The sequence below is a fragment of the Talpa occidentalis genome, unplaced genomic scaffold, assembly GCF_014898055.3.
Source record: "Talpa occidentalis isolate TD23 unplaced genomic scaffold, MPIMG_talOcc4v2.1 talOcc4.8, whole genome shotgun sequence".
NCBI classification, from domain to species: Eukaryota; Metazoa; Chordata; class Mammalia; order Eulipotyphla; family Talpidae; genus Talpa; species Talpa occidentalis.
Window position 1 is genome coordinate 95,435,401 of NW_023605194.1, and position 21,706 is coordinate 95,457,106.

The following is a 21,706-nucleotide window of genomic DNA, read 5'->3' on the forward strand; positions in this document are numbered from 1 at the left end:
AAGTGCTGGTCCCTGTCTCTTCTTAGATTGTACACAGTTTCTAATTCCATCGTGGCTGCCCCCCTCGCGCCCAACGTGTGCACCTGGGTCCTTTGGCTAGAGGCCTCGGGACAGTGTTGAGTAGCTTCACAGTGTGACTTCTGAGCTGCTGAGGAAAAAGAGCTAACTGAGTGCTCTTGTGCCGATGCTGCTCTGGGGGAGGCTGTGTTCTTTGAAAGGCCTTGATTTTTGGAGTGTACTATTGGTTTTATTCTTTTTCATAGTCTGTTGTTTTTAAGTGACACAATTTCCTCTGCCCATATGAAAGTACCATGTCTTAGTCTGGCACCAGCATTTACTCAGCACCTGCTACTTACCTGCTGTTTACCACGTCCTGAGGGGAGGCCAGCTCAGGCTGAATGTACTTAGCAGCAGACTACCTACCTGCGCTGGGTAAGTCACCAGGTGAACCACCAGGATAGGACACCACAGGCCACACAGAGCAGAGACAGTTTGAACAAAGTGGAGAGAGGCCAGGTTCTCTGAGGAAGGCATGTTGTTGGGAACCCCACTCCCAAAAATAAGCCTCTTGCTTGCTTTTACTCTCACTGTCCTGAGCTGCTGAAGAGTCCTTGCCTAAATGTTTCCGCCTAGTTTTTTGCTGTGCTACAGGAAATGCCAAGATGTTGAGTCTGAGCTTGGATCAGAGTGAGAACAAGGAGCTGCTCTCTGGCTGTATTTTCATCACAAGATCCCCACGTGGGGTCGAGCCAAGCTTCAGGAGTCTCCTCTGGAAGAACCAGACTTAGTTTATTAAGGAGCTGGAGGGTTTTCAGATATGTTAAGCTACATTAGGACCAGATGAATCCGGACACTGCTCTCTGGAAAGTGAAGTGCCCTACAGGTTGCAGATAAAGAGCTAAGAAGTTCAGAAAATAGATAGTGAGGTTGGTGGGCTCAGGAAGAGGCTCACTGTAGGGATGACACCCAAGTTTTCATTTCCCTTGACTATCTCTTGGGTATTAAGAATCTTGTAAAGCAACCTAACAATTTCAGAAATATGCATGATTTTGTGGGGAGCAAGTAGGGAAAGCATCTGAGGTCACATAGAGAATCAGGAACTAGTTCTGTCTGGGAACCTAGCTTGGTTCTAGTTCTCACCACTAAGCGGTATATGACTTTGGAAACGCACCTCATTTTTCATCTGTAAAATGGAGCAAACAGATAAGATGACTCCTGAGATTCTGATGGCCTTAGTGCATTTATGTGCGACCCACTTCTCAAATCCCTGTGGCTCTTGATGAGTCAGAGCAGAGCCACAGCAACGTCAAGCCTGGAAGGGCGGCTGGTTACTGCTAGCCAGGGACAGCGTGCTGTTTGCAGAGAGCAGGGGTGGGAAGAGTGAATTTTGGGAGGGGAGGAGAAAGGTACCGTCTCGGAATGGCCCAGTGGAAACCTCTGAAAGGGTCTCCTAACCTGGGACCCAGGACCTGAGTCAGCACTGAAGTGACACCATTGTGAGAGGGATGAGGAAGGTTAGACTGCAGTGACAGCATTGCCTGCTTGAAGGGGTGAAAGCGAAGCCTGAACAGGCCTGGGGAAGAGATCAAAATATTCTGGTTCAATCTGCTGGGCAATCAGATTGTTGATCTGCTGGCATCTAGGCAATCCAAAAGAGAGAGAAACACCAAGCTGTCAAAAAATATGAGGCCATACCTCCCCGGTGGCGCAGCTGTTGAGTGCTGGGTTGGGAGGCTGCCGCGGCCTCCCTGCCGCCCACTGCTCCCCTCAGCAGTGTACTTCGGTCCTTCTGCTTGCTCTGCTCCCCGCTCTGGCTCTGGTGAATTCTCTCACCCTCCCGCGCTTCTGACTTTACCCAGTGCTTGTATAAATCAATCAATCAATCAATCTTTAAAAAAAAAAAAAAAGACTACTAAAAAACTAGAAACAATAAATCAGTACAACAAAGTGGCAGGCTACAAAATCAATATACAAAATCTGTTGCAATCCTATATGCAAATGATGAATTAGAAGAGAAAGAAATGAATTAAATGATCCCATTTAATTGCATCAAAAAGAAATACTAAGAAAGAACAACACATGAGTGAAAAACCTATGCAATGAAAGACATTATTAAAAGAAATAGAAGACACAGGAAATGGAAAGGTATCTGTTGCTCATGGATTGGAAGAATTAGCATTGTCATCATGGCTGTCTTACCCAATGCAACATACAGACTCAGAGGCATCAAGGCTAGGAATGCAGGTATTGCAAATAAATGTAAAATTATGGCTGGTGGAGGGGGTGGAAATGGGTTCTTGGCTGCAACACCCTCCAGACACTGGCTGGACACCAAGTCTCATTTAGGGGGAGCAACTTTTCCCATGAAGTCTGCCAGGCAGAGCCTTTGTAATTGCCTATCGTCAGGCCTGAAAGATCACACTTGGGATTTTGGGTTCTAGCCAGACTCCTCACTGGTTGTGACCTATATGTGGGCATCTTGCTGAGGGGTTGAATGAGGCCGAAATTCAATCAGGCTTCGCTGCCAAGCTGTGCACCCAGGCACGGAGCTCTGTCCACCTGGAGGATGGAGCACCTTCTTCTTATTCACACAAAGGTACCATATGGGCTGATGATGGCTCTGATCACATTAACAGATTAAAGAATTAATACTTCACAAAGTATTCAATAGATGCAGTCGAAGAATGTGACAAAATTGACATTCATTTATGATTTAATAAAACTAATAAGCTAAAATTAGAAAGAAATTCCCTTAACCTAATGAAGTATATTTAATACAAAACCACAGAAAACATCATATGTAAAGGTATAATCTTGGAAGCATAATTTCAAATTAGAAACAAGACAAGAATACTACTGCACTAACACTAAGAACAAAGTAGAAAAGTCACTGATAATACCATCCACAACAAAGAGTGTGCAGAGAAAAAGAAATAACAGCAGATGAGCAAAACATTTGTAAATAAAAAACACACAAGACCAAAATCAGGCAACGTGAATGATTATGACAAGTAAAATAAGCTGGGATGCAGACGGGTAAATGCCACAGGATCCCATCATAGGGTGAATCTAAGATAGCCAAATTATAGATCGGGAAGGTGGTAGCCAGAGGCTAGAGGGAGGGTGAAAAAGGAGGTTTTAGTTGAAGACTACAGAGCTTTGGTTAAGCACAATAAATCCTAGAGATCTGCACAGGCTAGCGCCTATAGCTGACAATATTGTGTACTTAAAATTTTGCTAAAACAATAGGTCTTCTGCATGAAATAATAGTAATTATAATAATAAAAATATAAGATGGCAGGGAGAAGCCTTTGGAGGTGATCTCATTTTAACTTAATCACCTTTTTAAAGGCCCTGTCTCCAAATACAGCCGCATTCTGACCTTCTGGGGTGAGGACTTCAACATATAAATTTGAAAGACACAACTCAGCCCATAACAAAGGTTTAACTGCATATAAAGACAGGAAGCTGGCATCAGAAGAAATCTGTTTCCACATTTACGTTGTAGATGGAGCCACACATTCCTAAAGGTTTAGGGTGAGCCAGGAAGAAAAGGGAGCAATAAAAGTGACTTATACATGAATGTGTGGATGTCAGTGCCACCTACCAAGATGGTGAAAATTAGGGTGGAAGAAACTTGAAGCTTGACTCAGGATGGAGCCTCAGGGCTTTTCAGATTTCAGGCTCTGCATAAGAAATGAAGCCCCCGAAACCAAGACAATAACTAGTGAGGAAACAGAAGCCACAAACTTGTAGTATCTTGGAAACTGAAAGAACCAGCATCAAGATGTATTGATTCTCGCCATCTCACATTTCTCAGATTCATCCCGATCTTCACTCTAAGCTGGACACCCAGCCACCCTGCTGCTGTCTGATGGGAAGCAGGCATGGGAGCTCTCCACCCCACCTGCAGGCGCAAAGGGATACATCATCTGCAGGAGTATAAAAACAATAATAAAACCAGTTTGCTTTTTATTATCACCATGTGCTGACTCTTCTAACTCTTCTAGACAATATGAGTGGCAAAAAACTTGTCTGTGAAAAAAAATTATTATTTCAAGTTCTGAATAATTCGTGTGGTTATGTAAGCCTCAAATGACACATTACTACTTATCCTTTAATAAACCTTGTGCTTGGAAGTTAATTCTAGAAACTTACAGTGATCTATTAGGCTCACAAATTCATATTCAAAGTAAGTTCTTAATGGTTTGGAATCATTAAAGTTTATTTTAGGTGTAACTCCTGTTTCAACCACTTTGATAATACATATTCTTATGTTTAAACAGTAGATTAAAAATCAGCCAGAATAGCATAGTAATTGCAAAGCAGAGTTACAGTAATTATGTCATTCTATATAATAAGTTGGAATTTTATTTATGTTCAAAATTTAATACTGTGAAAGAGTACAAGCTGGGTGGTACAATATTTTTGTTTGGTAAGTGCAAATTTTAGTTCAAATGTGGAATACGAATTTATTTAAGTTGAAATTTAATTTTGAAGTGTTAATTGTTCTTAAACTAAAAAAAAAAAAATCAATGACTACTTTGTAATGATCACAGAAAATTATTTTGTTGTATAGAAGAGGAAGGTGTTAAAAAATAACCTGCTCAAGAAAGTTTGTTCAATAAATGGTGCTGGGAAAACTGGGTCGCTACATGCAAAAGAATGAAGCTTGACCACTACCTCACACCATACACAAAAATCAACTCAAAATGGATTAAAGAACTAGACATAAGACCTGAAACCATAAAATACATAGAAGGAAATATAGGCGAAACACTACGGGATTTGCACATCAAAGACATCTTTACAGACACATCACCCAAAGCAGTGATAGTGAAGACAAAGATAAACAGCTGGGACTACATCAAATTAAAGAGCTTCTGCACAGCAAAAGAGACAATAACAAAAACAAAGAGAAACCCCACCAACTGGGAGAACATTTTTGCACACAACACTAATGATAAAGGACTGATCACAAAAATCTGCAAAGAGCTGATGAGACTCAGCAACAACAAAGAAAATAATCCAGTCAAAAAATGGGCAGAAGAGCTAAAAAGAAACTTCTCTGAAGAGGAAATGCAAATGGCCAACAGGCATATGAAAAAATGTTCAACATCACTTGTAATCAGGGAAATGCAAATCAAAACTACCATGAGATACCATCTCACACCAGTGAGAATGGCACATATTAAAAAAACTAGCAACAACAAATGTTGGCGAGGGTGTGGAGAAAAAGGAACTCTTCTGCACTGTTGGTGGGAGTGCAAACTGGTCCAACCACTATGGAGAGCTGTGTGGAGATTTCTGGACCTACTAAACATAGAGCTTCCATATGATCCAGCAATTCCACTCCTAGGTATTTACCCAAAGGACACAGAAACATCAATTCCAAAGAGCACCTGCACCCCTATGTTTATAGCAGCACTGTTTACAATAGCTAAGCTTTGGAAACAACCCAAATGCCCAAAAATAGATGACTGGATCAAGAAGATGTGGTACATATATACCATGGAATATTACTCAGCATTCAAAAAAGATAAACACATGCAATTTGCAGCAACATGGATGGCGCTGGAAGGGATCATGCTCAGCGAAATAAGCCAAAAAGAAAAGGAAAAATACCGGATGGTCTCACTCATAGCAGGAATCTAGAAAACTTAAATAAGGGACCAGGAAAATGAATATAAGAAAGTGAAAATCAAAATCAACAAAAAACTATGAACCAGAGACACTTTTTGGGGGGTGGGGGGCGGGAGGGGAAGGATTGGGGTCAGAATGGGGCGTTTGCAATTGTATGGGGGAATATAAAAATAAAATTTAATATTAAAAAAAAAAATAACCTGCTCCCTAAATATCAAATACACTATATAACAACAAAACACTCAGTATTTCACCTTTGGATATAGATATAACAAGACAAAGCTTGCTATCTCCTGGGGATTTCTATTCTTTGTATTTGAGAACTTTGTGAGGACACAAAAATCAGAGTTTCTTCTGGACAGTGTGGAGAAACTCTGGATGCCAGTCTGAGGGACATATCAGATGAAATGTGTCAGTGTTACATTAAATTAACTGATACTCCATCTGTATTTTCAAAGAAACAGCTCATTTGTGGTGTTTTATTTTACTGAGTTTCTTTTAATATTTTCTCTTTTTTCTAAAACCATAGAAAGTATGGGGCCTCCCCGGTGGCACAGCGGTTGAGCGCTGGGTTGCGAAGCTGCCGGCGGCCTCTGCGGCGCCGGTTCGATCCCCGGCTGCTCCCCGGCCACTGGAGGAGGGTCCAGCATGGCGCGCAGACCTCTCCTGCCGCCCGCTGCTCCCCTCAGCAGTATACTTCGGTCCTTCTGCCTGCTCTGCTCCCTGCTCTGGCTCTGGTGAATTCTTTCACCCTCCCCCGCTTCTGACTGTACCCAGTGCATGTATAAACAAAACAAACAAATAAATAAATAAATAAAACATGCCTCTATAAAAAAAAAAATAAATAAATAATAAAATAAAATAAAAGCATAGAAAGTAGCAATTTCCAAATATTTCTCTCTCCTCCCCATAAAAGGGGGCTGGTTGAATTGGAGGAAGTGGAATGGGGTGAATTGGAGAGTTGAATTCTGGCTTCCAGCCTAGTGTGACCCAGAAATGGTCATGTTTCCACATGTGTCATTATGTTCGGGGCTGAGCTATAGTGACTCAAAATCCACATGTTGAAGCCCTAACTAACCTTCAGTACCTCCGAAAGTGACTGTATTTGGAGATAGGGCCTGCAAAGCGATGATTAAGTTAAGTCAGGTCATTAAAGTGGACTCTGCCCCAGTGGCTGGTGTCCTTATCAGAAAAGGAAATCAGGTAAAGAGATACCAGGAGCACATGTGCCCAGATAAACAACCAAGTGAAGAGGAATCAAAAGGGCAGCTATCACCAAGCCATGGAGAGAGACCTCAGAGGAGCTACACCCCTGCCAGCACCTGGATCCAAGATGTCCAGCCTCCAGAACCGTGATAAATAAGTTTCAGTTCTTGAAGCCCTCGGTCTGTCATATTTTGTTATGACAACCCAAGGAAACTAATATATCCATGTGGCACTTGTTTGACTGGAGGATTCTGTAACTAAACTATTAGGGAGTTACAAGAATAAAACAGAGAACAGACTTTGAGACCGTTCCTCTGGGTTTGAATCCCCAGATCGGTCGTGGGTCATTTACTGAATACTGGGAGTCCAATTTTTATGGCTGTAAAATGGGGTAATAACCAGTACTTCGAGGGATTGCAATGGGAATGACACAGGGTAATGGTTGGAAAGTGCTAGGTCTAAGGAAATATCATGAGGATGCTGAGCTGAAGCACCCCCCAGTATCCCTGCTATGTAAACACTACTTTAGCCCATGTAATTTAAATTCTGCCCAAGTGGATGATACTAGGGAAGATTAGGAGATAGGAGATTTTGCAATTAAGGGGGGGTCATTTTTAAATGTCTGCTGAGTTATGACAAGCAACATTATGAGACATTTTTGAGTTGAGTCTGGGTAACTAAAACAAAGTCTAGTGTCTGTTGAGGGTCAGGTGCAGGCACCTCCAGGCCTGTTGAGGAATGTCCAGTCTGCTCAGAAAAGCTGCTTTCTGGAAGGCGCTGGAGCAAAGGCCCTGCCCAAAGACCACCCAGGATTGAAACTGGGCCCATCATGGCTCAACTAACTTTTCACCGAGTTTGCTTGTCCTTGGATCAGTCAGAATTCAAGTGCCTGACTTGCATAGTGGGCCACCCCTCACAATTTGCTGGATTTCTAACTGTGATTTGTATAACTAACCAGAGTGATAACTCTCCACCTGCCTTTTCTATGTGGGTGTAAGTCCTACCCACCCAGGCAACTCATTGGATCATGTCTGTCATTCAGTCCTAATAAAACCCCAAATAAATGCTTACATTTCACTTTTATCTGTCTCCATTCTGAGGCTACAAGTATAGAGTTGAAAAATGTTGCCACATTTGCATGTAATGATACTTGAATGACTTGGAAAGATTAAAAAAACTGTTTATAAAAATAAAATACACTTACACATATATTATAGAATTAGGCATAGTCTACGTCACAGAAAATGTATACAGAAGTGGAGAAGTTGAAGGAAACAATCCATAATGAAACCACTTAGAGATCACTGCTGCCCACTTTTTAGTATATTTTTCTTCATTATTTTTTCCTTTTTTGAAAAGATAGATGAGATGGGGAACAGAACAAGCAGAATGACTGAAATACACTATTGAGAGGAGCAGGGGAAAATCAGGAGATATCTGCTGTGCCATGTGGGTCAGCTCACCGGCTGGGAATCGGAACTCGTGTTTTTACCCCAGTTCTTGTATGCACAAATAAATAAATCCTTAAAAAAAAAATAGATGAGATGGATTTTTGGTCCATGTTTTCCCACTTAACTTTGAAACATGGGCACTTAACTATGCCCTTGCAAAGTCCTCATATTATTTTTCCTTCTGTTTCTTGGATCCCACTGAGCAACACGCTCTGATGTGGGTGGACCTTGAACTGGGGAGGCCAGATCTAAGTTTGGAGGTGGACCTGCCCGCGTATGCGGAGTCGTGTCTCTTAAGGAGTCCCTGGCTCGACCTTACAGGCTGAGAGGAGGGGTTGAGACAGGCAGTGCGCCCAGAAAACACCTTACCCAGCTGGGTTCCTACCACTCTGGCCCTTTAAGAAGGCGCTGGAACTCGGCCAGCCTGAGGCGGTGGTCTCCGGGGAACTGAGGGGCAACAGACACCCGCAGAGATTTGAGGGGGTGGGGAGACTCTTCGGCGGGGTGGCTCACCAGGAAGCCAACCAGGTAGACTGGGGACGGGGGAGGGCGGATTTCCTGCAGCCTTCCCCTTCCTTACATTTCGGGTCTACATTTCTGGAAAACAGTTCTTGCCTGTGGGCGTTTCTTCCTTGATTTCCCTGGATTTTTAGGTGGAAAAAATCCAAATATTCTCCCAACAATGATAGTTGGATCTTTTCAAGTTCCCAGCTTTCCACTTTTATTTCATACTTTGCTGGTACCACTAAGAAAATGGTAAATAACAAGGGGTTAGTGTATATTCCGGTCATATCCCAACATCAACGTGGTGTGGCCATTGAGTGTTTCCCCATTGAGTTAGATATGGTGTTTCATAGAGTTGTTCCAGGTATGAGTTTAGTAATGAATAAATAATGCTATCTTGCATTTTTGATCACTGTTAATGCTTATAATGTAAATCAATCTTCCTATTTGTGGGTTGGCTATAAAAAAATAGTGCTACTTATATCACATCTTTTTTGCCTATTTTTAAAGTTTTTTTTTTCTGTGTAATATTTTGCTGTATGTTTGGTGTTTCCATATAAGCCAATGCCCCAGGCCTCCACCAGTTACTTGGGGGAAATGCTGCCTGTTGGCTTGGCCACTCAAGAATGCATTCTGGACTTGAGGCCTAATCTGTTGTGATATCAGTGCCTTTGTGTTTACATTCTACAGCCTTCCTTTCGAGAGTTACAATATTTGTATACCATTTTGTTGTATTTTGGTTGATTAAATGTTTAAGTAAGTTAGATGTTCATGGCAAGGCTTTCTTCTCAGTTTGTGTTTATTTTGATTCATCTTTTTGTTGTCTGGATTTTTGTCTTCCGGTAACTTCCAGGAAAAATAATGCCAAAACATAGCTTAGAGACACTCCACCAGTTGGGACTGAACCACAAGTACCCCAAGGAGACAGTCATGGCGTCAGTCGTAGGTTCAGTCTTACCACTGAAAAAAGGCAAAAATAGAAAAAATATAAAAGGATTTATATTTAAAAAAGGGGAAAGAGGGGAAGGTGCTAGTTTAGGAATTGAGGTGTTTCTAGTGAAGGTGATTAGCTGGAGGCTTTCGCGGAGACCAGCCTAGGCACTCTGTTCTGAGGTAGGCTGACTGGGTCACTAGAGAGAAAACAGTTAATTGTAGATTTTCCAGAATGTCTTGTGATTTAAGCTCTGCAGGATATGTGGCCGACTCTCTGAACAGTGTCTGCCAGTGTCCTTCTGGCAGCTGTGCCTTGCATGGCCTGGGGGATACCATTTCCCTCAGCAGAATTTCTTGGGAGTTGGTTTCCAGAGTCCTTGTCTGTTTGAAAGATTTTCCTGTTATCACAATTTTAGGACTTTCTGGTCTTAACATTTTCCTTTTAAAATTCTATGGATACTGTTTCATTTTCTTCTGGTATATGAAATCTGTAAGCCACTTGATTTTTTTCTTTGTATTTGGTCTAAATATAGTTGTCTTTTTCTTTTTTAATGCCCAGAGGAAATGATTTTGCCCTGATGCATCAGCCCCCCTACCCACCCCAAGAATAAACCCCTTCAATCTGTAGATTCAAGTTTTCTGTTGTTTCAACAGAATATTGTTGAAAATTTTTAATTTTTTATTCCTCTTTCAATAATTTAGTTTTATCCAACATATCTAATTATAGATATGTTGAACTCATAATGTAGACCTCTGTATTTGTATTTTATTTAATCTCTGAGTTTTCCTTTGAATTCTATGTGGTCTTGTGAGTTTTTCATGTCTGAAAGTACCTTTTCACAAAAATTTCTTTTTCTTTTTTCTTTTTTTCTTTTAAGATTTATTTATTTATTTATACAAGCACTGGGTACAGTCAGAAGCGTGGGAGGGTGAGAGAATTCACCAGAGCCAGAGTGGGGAGCAGAGCAGGCAGAAGGACCAAAGTACACTGCTGAGGGGAGCAGCGGGCGGCAGGAGAGGTCTGCGCGCCATGTGGGACCCTCCTCCTGTGGCCGGGGAGCAGCCGGGGATCGAACTGGTGCTGCAGAGGCTGCGGGCAGCCTCGCATCCCAGGGCTCAACCGCTGCATTACCAGGGAGGCCCTCACAAAAATTTCTTAAATTATATTAGCCTGAAAGCAACACATTTAAATATCTAGCTATCATGTTTTCAATTTCTATCTATAAATATTGTAATTTTACTTATGTATCTAATATGTCTTGTAGAAATTAAAGCAACTTTGATAAATTCAAAATGACAGTATTTTCTGAACAATTTTACTCATATTTATTAAGTTTAATTAACCATTGACTCTGAACTTATATATCTGATTTTATTTTTATTAATTCTAAATTTTTATTGAGCAGGAGTCACATGCAATTTTAAGAAATAATACAGAGGTCCCACGTACCCTTTATAACCTTCCGCCAAAGGTAATTCCTTTCAAGTTATAGTATAATATCACATCCAGGATTTTGACAATAATACAATCCACCAATCTTATTCAGATTTTCTTATTTTACCTGTACTCATTTTAATGTCTGTGTGTATTTGGTTCCATATAACTTTACTACATGGGTAGGTTCCTGTATCCACCATCAGGGTTGAGGTGTAGGACTCAAGGATTCCTCCTTTAGTATCTTTATCAGATAATTTATCAGATAATTTCTGGCAAACTCACTTCTTTTTTTTCTTTTATATATTTTTTACATCATTCTTAATTTTTGCACAATGTATGCTTTCTCCTCTTAGGTGTAGCCCCCATGAAATTCCCACCACCAATTCACCTGTGCACCATCACCATAGTCCCTTGTGCTATTTCCAACTATTTTGATCCTACTCTCTCATTTCTGACCTTGTTTTTTTCATTAAGTCTGTGATCTTCCTAGCATGTGGTATTATGAGTTATTTTTGATTGAATCCTGGACATCTTGGGTGTTATAAGATTCTGGGTCTTACTAAATTTCGGTTGTAGTTTTCTTCCACTCTAGCAAAGGGATGGGGGAATTGCCTTCTCACTGCCAAATAAGGATCAAAGTTTGCTTTTTACTGTCAGGTGGGGTTTAAAGTGTAGGTTCCCTAGTCAGCTTCCATACATCTGAACTGGGGGCTCCTTATTACTTCAGGGCAGGGGTACAAGTTCTGGCTGTCCATGAGGCCTTCACATACACTTCCAAGGCTGGGAGGGGTAGAAGTACCTTCCTGCTGCTCTCCATATAGCCTCCACTGGCACCATGGGGTGAGGTGGCATCTTGCTTGGTTGGGTAGTTATCACAGTTCTCTGTCCACTGGGCAGCCTCTGAAACCACAGTAAGCAAAAAGCAGGTGGTGCAATAGACTTTACTGCTTTTTGTTGTGTTTCCTCACCTCTTAATGGGTAAGGCCTAGCCTCACCTGCTGTCTCTCCCTGAATGTATGGGCTGGTGTGCCTTGATTTCCTACCCCATGTAGGCCTCCCTCCAAGCCCTCCACTAATGGTATGTGTGGCATGCTTTCTGTCCAGCCTCTAAGTTACTGAAGATGGTGTGGTAGACATGGGGCTGGTGGGCAGCCTTCCTCTGTGAGCAGTCTTTTTACCGAGGCTCTCAGAATAGGTTGAACATCTCTATCAGGGGCCAGTTCTAAATAGGTGGGGATGTGGTTTGTGTGCTGGGATTTTTTTTGTTCCTCTATTTAGGGGTGAGATAGCCATGTTGTTGAGAAAGTTGGGCCTTGGTTTTCTGAGTGAGCATGCTGTTTCTTGAAGGTCATACCTGATCCATAGCTGCTAAGGGGGCTGACCGCCCTGTCTTACACCTTTAGTCAAGGACACCTGCTCAGATGAAGCAGTGAGTGTGCCCACTCAGCATTCTCTCCAGATCAGCTCCTGCTTCAGTGAAGCCACTGTGGAGTGTGGGCAGAACTGTTGGGGTTGGAATTCAAGTGGGTGCCCCATCCTTCCTGCTGCTCACCTCCCCGCCCCCCATCTCCTCCCTCCAGGGCCTGGATCCCCTGTGAGCAGGGAGAGGGAACATATCAGCCCTTTAGAATCTCCTCTCTCAACCATGCCCAGAAAGTAGGCTCATGTCTTGACTCCCTGAGTTCCCTCTGCACTTAGTTTTGCGTTCATTCTAAGTCCTTTATATCATGAATGACTATGTGGAAACATAAGTTTTTGTAAATGGATAATGCCCCCTGCTTTTAAAGAAACACTGAGGAAAATTGCAAGAAAGCAAAATACATCTTAATTTTTCTCCACTTTTCTGTTCCCAAACCTCTTCTCCTAACCAGGCATCCCCCTGATGCCTCCTATATCCTACTGCAGGGTCTGCTCAGACTGCCCCACCCCTCAACTCACACCTGGGTCTTAAGTGCTATTAGCTTAGGGCCCTGCTTTACTCTGGGCTTCTGGATTCAGGATGATCAAGGGCTTACATTTTAGCACCTTTCAGGGAGCAGGAGAATTTCAACCCAGGCCTAGACTTTAACAGCCTGCTGACGCAGATGCCTGAAATGACAAGAATTTCAAGCCCCATTTCAGTGGGAGTGGGAGTTATTTCTGGATGTAGGGGGGTAGTATAAGATGATGACCTGCAAATCACCATGTTGGTGGCTACCTCACCCAGTTACCCATAAGGCTAATAAACCTTGCTGAAAGCTGGGCTTCTTTGCAGGTTCCATCAGCGAGGACAGTGATGGGCAAGAGAAATGAAATACCCGGTGACCAGGGACTTCCTCCCTCCTTATCCCCATGTGATGTCCCTAGGGAGGGCGGGGGCTAGTAGACTGGTAAATCTGACTCCCCGACGCCCCCGCATATAGCTGCCCCTGGAAAATGTTGGCTGAACTCAAGTGATCCCGAGGGGGCAGTGTGTAATGAAGGTCACGGGGAAAATCAGGAGCGGGCTTTTTCTATTTTTTCTGCGATGCCTCCCCCGGGCTGCGCGGGGGCGCTGCGGCCTCGCCGGGTGCCCGCGTTCTCGAGCGCGTAGGGGAGCACAGGCTTCTGGAACCCTCAGAGCGGCGGCGGCGGGAACCAGGGGCGCAGCGCGGGTGAGTGCGGGGTGCGAGCGATGGGTCCCCCAGCTCCCGCCTGGTCCTGCGTCTTCCCGGCCTCCGGCTCTGCGCCGGGGAGGGGAGATCGGGGTCTGGGATCGGGAGCCCGCCGGGGTAGAAGCCGGAGCCGCGCGCCCGGGGGCCCCCCAGTCCGCGCGCGCGCTGAGCACTGGAGCAGGGCCCGGACTGCCTTGCCTGAGGACCTGGCACGGCCCCTCCCCGCCGAGGCGCTGGCCTGCTCACTTGTGGCGGAGAGGCCTGGGTCGCCATGGTCTCCAGGACCCGCTCAGCACCGAGGTTGCGGCGCTGTGCGTGGGCCCAGAGTCTGTGCTCTAATCTCTGCCCTGTGCACCGCCCCACAGGCTCTCCCACCTGTCACCCTGGCCCTTATCTGCTTGGACGGCGTATTCCTTTCTGCAGCTGAGAATGACTTTGTGCGCCGGATCCAGGAGGAGCTGGACCGCTTCCTGCTGCAGAAGCAGCTGTCAAAGTAAGTAGGGTGGGGGCTTTGGTGGTTGGGGTGGGGGGAGGTGGCGGGGCTGCGACTGCCACTGTCTCTTTTGCTGCTGGAGCCCCCGCCCCAGTGATGCAGTGGAGGTAACTGGTTGGCAGCTGGCTCTGACTTTTAACCTTATAGGTTTAATAACCTGCCCTCTGCCTTTTCCAGCTGCATTTTTGTCTGTGTAATTCTGATCATCATCTGGAGCCTAAAGGGGCCCAGCACAGGGATGGGCGTGGGGCCAGATGCTGCCTGTGATAATCTCTATGCTCTGGCCCTCTGCAGTTGACTGAGATCCAGCTGGGCAGAGGGAGCCAAGTGTTAACACCCTTTAAGCTTGGACTTGACCTGGTGGGGTCCAGAGGCTGCACCTGGAACCCTGCTCAGCACCGTTTCCATCCCTTCCCAGGGTACTACTTTTCCCCCCACTCTCCAGTCGTCTCCGGTACCTGATCCATAGGACAGCAGAGAATTTTGATCTTTTGAGCAGCTTCTCTGTTGGGGAGGGCTGGAGAAGGAGGACCGTCATCTGTCACCTAGACATCAGGTGTGTTTACTGTCCTCATGGAAAACCCTCAGTGTTGCTTGTGGGTGGTGGGGTGAGCTGGTTGACCTGTGGGAGGGAAAAACTTGTCCAGAACTGGAGTCAGGCTGTTGCCTCAGTTCTTTAAGGACAGTCAGTGCTGCCTTTTGCTTCAGCAGTGGAATAGCTGTGCATTGTTTGTGAAATTCATTTAGCAAATTCCACTATGTACGTTGGACAGAAAGAGAGGCACTTTAGAGAGTGGGCCTGTCTGACATTCCTCTCAGTAAGCTTGTGCCCCAGACATGCCATGGAATGTGAAAGCATGTCTGAGCCTTCATTTGTCTGTTTCTATCTGCATTTCACAGGATTTTTTTTATAATGATATGCTCCTTGTGTTTTAGATAGTACTTTATAACACAGTTCCAGAATGCAAGCATTACATTACCTGGTGTGTAACCAAAGACCCAACTGTCTTTAGTATGGTTTACCACCCTGAAGGGGCGCTGACTGCTTTGGGCTTGTTCAGAGGTGGCATTCAGCCTCCACCATGATTCCCTCTTTGGATTTTCCTAATGCTGCCTTGAGAGCCTCGTGCCTGAAAGGCAGGTGGCTGCAGTGAACCATTTACTTGGGGCCCAGACACTGCTCTCATCACCTCTCCTGTTCTTGCTCCAGGTTACCCAGTTCAGACGGCCCCTGCCGCCCTCCTGCCTCCCAACCTGGCAAGTACCGAGGTCCTCGGCCTGCCTCAAACCAGGGAGTAGCTGCTGGGGCCCGAGGGGCACGGACCGGCCGGTGGCAGCGTGGACGTAAGCCGGACCGGGCTTTGTATGTGCCCCGGGTGCTACGCAGGCAAGGAGAATGGGCCTTGGCGCCTACTCCAGGGCACCAAGGAGACGCTCCAGCTGGTGGGTTCGTGGAAGAGCCTGGAGATGTTGGTGCTAGCGAACCCAGTTCTGATCAGGAACACCCTGAGTTGATGACTCAGGCAACAGAGGACCTAAAGGACCCAGGCCAAAGTTGCGAGAATGATTCGCTGCCGGACCCTGTTGGCACTGAGCCCCCGAGGCCTGAGGACCACTCAGGGATGGGAGACAGGTTGGAGACAGTCACACAGTTTGAGTCCGGTCTGCAGCTCAACGTGGAAGAGGGGACAGGAAGTGAGTTGGAGAAGAGCCTGGCAGCAGAGGAGGAGGAGGAGGAGGAGGGGCCAGGAAGCTGCTCCGAGGATGATTGCAGTGAATTGATGCAGGAGGTGATGAGACTTTTAAGCCTGGAAGAGGGAGGGTGGCAGTGAGGTGGGTGTGGCTGTGGGGGACCAAGGGTCATGGTGTGGAGGGGCCTGATGAGCAGGATTGGTGCAGGGAGGATGCTTGCCCAAAGGAGTCAGGGCTGAGAGAATGGAGGGGAGGAGCAGGACAAGGAGTCAGGAGAATGGACTTGGGCCTCAGCTTCACCATGCAGGAACTCTGGGACTATGGGCAAGCCGTTTTGCTTTCTGTAGTCTCAGCTTCCCCAGCTGGGGAAAGCAGGCAAAGATAAACTCCCCAGGTCACAGGGATAGTAGGCACATGTATGTCGGCTACAGATTCTACAGCGTTTCCGTCAGTAATGGGCCGCGTAGACGACAGTGGTCCCAACCAGGTCTGCCGTGCCTCCTGGTGTGTGGGGCTAGGTTTCTGTAACTACGCTTGCTGGTTGCACAGTCACCGAAGCATTTCTCAGAATGTGTTCCTGTTGTTAAGTGACACCTGACTGTTGATGTTAGTCATGAAGATTACTCTTTTACTTGAACTTCTGTCTTAGCAAGCCTTGTTTCCTTGGAATTGTGTCTGTTTCCCTGAGGCTGGCAGTGGTGTGCGCTGGGGAGGGTGGGCATCTTTTCCTGCTTTCTAGATGGATGACAGAGACTGGAACGACTTACTTAATTGTACATCCTTAGTAAGGGAAGGACAGCTGCTGGGCTGCCCAGCTCTGTTTCTTTCTTTTTTTTTAATAGAGGCATGTTTTATTTATTTATTTGTTTGTTTGTTTGTTTTGTTTGTACATGCACTGGGTACAGTCAGAAGCGCGGGAGGGTGAGAATTCACCAGAGCCAGAGCGGGGGGCAGAGCAGGCAGAAGGACCCAAGTACACTGCTGAGGGGAGCAGCGGGCGGCAGGAGAGGTCTGCGCGCCATGTGGGACCCTCCTCCGGTGGCCGGGGAGCAGCCAGGGATCAAACCGGCGCCGCCGGCAGCTTTGCAAACCAGCGCTCCACCGCTGCGCCACTTGGGAGGCCCCCAGCTCTGTTTCTTGCTGACTCTGTAACTTTGGGCAATGTGACATAACTCTTTTGACTTAGTTTCCCCATTCATAAAGCATAAAGTATTTAGAACAGAGCTTTGAGGACTCTGAAACAAAGTGTGTGAGGGCCAGTGGGGACTCTGTAAAAGTGAGCTGCCTCTTAAAACTTCCGCTTCTCATCTTCCGGCTGAGTCTGGGGTCTGGACTCCTGCCCCATGGGCGCTCTTCCTGCCTGGAGCCCACTCCGCTCGGTGTGGTTCAGAGTGGTGGTTAGGAGCCATGTTGTACAGCTTCCTCACTGAAGTGTCTGGTTTCTCTCAGATAACGGACAACCTGACCAAGAAGGAGATTCAGGTGGAGAAGATCCATGTGGACACGTCCTCCTTTGTAGAGGAGCTGCCTGGAGAGAGAGATTTTGCCCACGTGGTGGAGATCTATGACTTTGAACCTGTGCTCAAGACTGAGGACCTGCTGGCAGCATTCTCAGAGTACCAGTGAGTGCTGGCAGGCTTCAGGGAGGCAGAAGAGGAGGGTGCCACCTGCTGGAGAGGAGCTAGGACTTCCCTTTGTAGTGGGGACACTTGCTCACCCTCCCCCATTGCCTAGTGGCTGCTTTGGGCTCTGCTTCCTGGGCAGCTCCACCTGCTGGCCGTGACAGAACAGGAGCGTGGGGTTTGGGTTGTAGACATGTCCAGAGGCCCTAGATCTGGCAGTGCCAACACAGGGTGGCAGGCCTCTGTCCTGCCTGGGGCATGTCCACATGTCTGCCAGAAACAGGTGGGGACCTTTGTCAGGATGTTGGATGTGGGCAACCCCCCCCACCCCCTTGCTCCATGTCCCCTCCACTCAGTCAGTCAACAGACAGGGCCATCCTGTGTGGAAACTATTTCTGGTGAGAACTGGGCTTGACGGCCCTGGGGTGAAGTCAGGGTGGAGATGGGAACCAAAGGGATATATTAGAGAAATGTCTTCTGTTTCCTCAAATTACCTTGCATCCAACCTTGGAAAAAACAGCTTCCCCTCCCCTCCCTGGGCCTGAATGTAGGGAAGCTGAAGGGACCACTGGGGAGGCCTAAGGGGCGCTCCTTTCTTTCCTGAAGGCATGGGCAACGCCCCCCTGACCCTCCCCCTGACCCCTGCACATCAGTCCTCTTGTTTCCAGCGCTGGACCCCATGCCCTTGTCCTGGCTTGGATAGCGGCTCTGTGAGGAACCTTCCCGCACTCAGCATTACCCACTATGATCTCCTTGAGTCCTGGCTTCTTCAGGTCTAGGCACGGGACTCTCCTATCAACAGGGGTGAATCATATGGTGTCTGAGGAAGTGTCCCTCCTTTCCAGGGGAGGTGGGCGCTTGTCTTGGCTCACAGGGTTGGAGGCTTGGAGGTGGGAGAGGACTTCCTTAGGCAGGAAGGGTTCAGCCTATTTGATTGCATAATCATTCTGTCTTCTCTTCCTCGGCACAGAGAGAAGGGGTTCAAGATTCACTGGGTGGATGACACGCATGCACTTGGCGTCTTTCCCTGCCTGGACTCAGGTAACGTTGCTTCACGGTGGGCTCAGCCCTTCCTCTGACTGCTCCTGAGTGAGGTGGTTTCTGTGGGTGGTTGCATCCCATGTCCAGGATGCAGGTGGACTGCGGGGCTCACTCCCAGCTCACCTATTCCAGACATTGAGGGGGAGCAGAGCAGCTCTGAGCTAGGAAGCTCACAGCCTTTCCTCTTCCTGTTACTGCCTTTAGTTCAAAGGATCCTATTCGGGTAGGTGACATGTACTGAGCACATGAACTTCCACCTGTCAAATTAAACCATATGAAAATGCTGTTTTTATGGGACACAAGCATTCAAATACTGGTAATTTCATTTGGTTCAAGTAGATACATTCTCATTCAGCTTTTGTTGCAGCCTTGGGAGCTATTCAGATTACCTCCATTTTACAGATGGGGAGACAGGTTTTTCCAAAATGACTGTGGTCTATGCAAGGTTTTGATGCCTCCTGGTGCAAAGCTCTAACTCCAGTGCCCCTTCTCCCTCTGCTACCCCACTGCTCACTTTGGGTGTCTTTATAGAGTAACCACCCACCCCACCTGGCTGGGCTTCTCAGAACCACCGCCTCTGAACACTAGAGCTGGGAGCATTCACAGCTAATGGGGCTCAGTGCTCAGGGAACCTTGAGGTTTCAGGGAAGGGGGATGGCATGGTGGGGCCACCAAGTCCAGAGACACCGAGAGGGGAGCCGAGAGGATGCCCAGGGCCATAGAAAGGGGCCTTGGTTGCCACTCGGTGACATGAGCCAGTCATGTCCTGGTCTTAGTTTCCTCATCTGTAAAAGGGTGGGTTCACCTTAAATTCTGCCAGCTCTGACATGCTTGGGCAGTAGCCTAAGTGCTTCACAGCCCACAGCTCAGATCAGGGAGGGTCTGGAGGGGGAGAATTTTGAAGGTGGGGGCCTGCTTCTGTCAGAATTACAGCCTTACTGCTGGGGCTTCTGATGTGCAGGCCGGGAGCATGGAAGCTGGCTGCTGCACAGGTTTTCCATCTGGGAGCGCAGGTGTTCCCTGGCACAACCTTTGGGTTGTGGGGTCGAGGCGAGCTCATGGAGGTCATCTCTTGGCCTGCCGGGGTGGTGTCAGGGAACCCTTTCCTGAAGCTTTGAGCACGCTCATGAAGCAGCTGCATCAATTTTAGGTGGTAAGCTAGTTTTGGGGGGTCTCACCAGGAGGAGAGGATGGTTCCAGATTACTTTTTCCCCACAGCTGCTGAAGCACTGGCCAGGGAGTTCTCAGTGCTCAAGATTCGGCCCCTCACACAGGGAACCAGGCAGTCGAAGCTGAAAGCCCTTCAGAGGCCAAGTAAGACCACCTGTGTGGGGAGGCGTGGGGGTGGGTGTGGTTTGGCGGGGGTGGGGGGGTTGTAAAAGGGGTTGAGGGGAGCTTCCTCTCACATTTATTTCCACTTCTTTGATTCTCTGCTTTAGGATTCCTGTGGTACAGTAGCCAATAGGGTGCTTCTTCTACTCCCCAGGGGCGTGGGGTTGCCGAGGAAGGAGGGTCCCATCAGGGAGTGCTAAATCCTAGGTGCTTTCTTCTGGACGTACCCTCCCTTCACACCTCTTCTGGTTTTCAGGGAGAGGCTTGCTCTTTTCTGTAAGACCCTGGAAATCAAATTTTGCAGTAGGGTAACAAGAGCCTGGACTTTGGGGTCAGCCCTAGGTGTGATCCGGGCTGTCACTTTAAGTTGACCTTAAACAAGTCACTTGATGCCATTGAGTTATTTCTCTTTGTGTAAAATAAGCAGATGGTACAGAGTAGACTCTGTACGAGAAGAGAATAGAAGAGCATGCCAGGGCAGACCTGTCTGGAGCAGTGAGGGGCATACAGAAAGTGCCAAATAAATGAGAACCCCTCCCCTTTCCTCGTCTCATTCCAGAAAGTTTGATGGGGGCTTTCAGATGCCAGTTTTCCATGGCTTCATAGTTGCAGCTGCCAAAACTGACCTGGAAGAGACCTGCTGAGGCTGTCCACACCCTCGTGGATTATATGGTCTTTGTCCTGGACTTTTTGGGGACAGTAAATAGGCCATCAGTCCAGAGTTTCTAGGCGTCCCATCCTGACTTGATTTCCCTCCCAAAGGGCCCTACAAAATGGGGAGGTTGACAGAATTCTGCCCACCCCTACCACCGAAATTAGGTGGGCTTAGGAGGTGGCAGGGCTGGGTTAGGCCTCCATAGGAACCAATGTGGAGAGGATGGACTCCTCTTACCAGCCTCTGGCCACACTCCAGGACACTGGGCCTTGGGCAATGGCTCTGATGCTGTGGTGTTGTTGGGAGAAAGGCAGCTGCAGCCTTGAACTCAAGTCCCCACATTGTGGGGCTTTCCTTTCAGAGCTCCTGCGTCTGGCAAAGGAGAGGCCACAGACAAATACAGTGGTGGCCCGCAGGCTGGTGGCCCGGGCCCTGGGACTACAACGCAAAAAGAAAGAACGGCCTGCAGTCGAGTGTCTTCCTGCCCAAGTCCCTGAGAGCCCAGCCAGCCCGGATCCGAGCCCTCAGGCCTGAGCTGGTGCCACACCACAAGCCTTTACAGACACCAGAACAGCCCTGTGCTATCCACGGGGGTTCACTGAGAGGTGTGGTAGGCTTTTAGTTTGGTCTAGTTCCAGAAGTTGAGAAAAAAATAAAAATTTTTTAAAAATGTTATGCGATTTCTTTAAGATCTTCAACTGTGGGACACTAGGGGGTGCTGTTTGTCTCATTTTAGACATGGGGCTGCTGAAGAAATGGGTCCCACTAGACTGCCTAGGGGATCCCAGCCAGGCCTAGAAGGTGTTTTTGCACAGAACCTACAATACAGGAGGTATGTTGCACCTGTTGTGTGACCCCTGCCCAGACCCCCCCCAACAAGTCAGGTAGCCTAACCTGCTGCCATGTGGCTGCCCCACTGGGTGCCAATAGCAGTGCCTAGGGCCTGGCCCCTGGACTGGTCCCAGCCTGTCTTCCACTGTGGGTTGCAACAGGGCTCCTGGCAGGACTACACGTGGACACAGTCGGGGTGTTGTTGGGAATGCTTCCCTCCCAGGAACACCTG

General features: G+C 47.1%; 1 protein-coding gene across 1 annotated transcript; it reads left to right on the plus strand.

The window, feature by feature from the left end:
• Positions 1 to 6,771: 6,771 nt before the first annotated feature.
• Positions 6,772 to 21,316, plus strand: R3HCC1 (R3H domain and coiled-coil containing 1). Its single transcript, XM_054690689.1, has 9 exons — positions 6,772 to 6,846; positions 8,703 to 8,828; positions 14,174 to 14,301; positions 14,720 to 14,857; positions 15,512 to 16,091; positions 17,443 to 17,615; positions 18,586 to 18,656; positions 19,875 to 19,970; positions 21,005 to 21,316. Exons 1-9 carry the CDS (start codon positions 6,772 to 6,774, stop codon positions 21,175 to 21,177), a joined length of 1,560 nt encoding a protein of 519 aa, XP_054546664.1. The 3' UTR covers positions 21,178 to 21,316.
• The last annotated feature ends 390 nt before the right edge of the window (positions 21,317 to 21,706 follow it).

Bases quoted from the DNA above. Each gene is read 5' to 3' on its own strand.
- R3HCC1 (XM_054690689.1), top strand. From the start codon at position 6,772: ATGATTAAGTTAAGTCAGGTCATTAAAGTGGACTCTGCCCCAGTGGCT. The intron at 8,829-14,173 runs GTAGACTGGGGA...ACCGCCCCACAG, and splicing joins CTCACCAGGAAGCCAACCAG to GCTCTCCCACCTGTCACCCT. The intron at 16,092-17,442 runs GTGATGAGACTT...GGTTTCTCTCAG, and splicing joins GCAGTGAATTGATGCAGGAG to ATAACGGACAACCTGACCAA.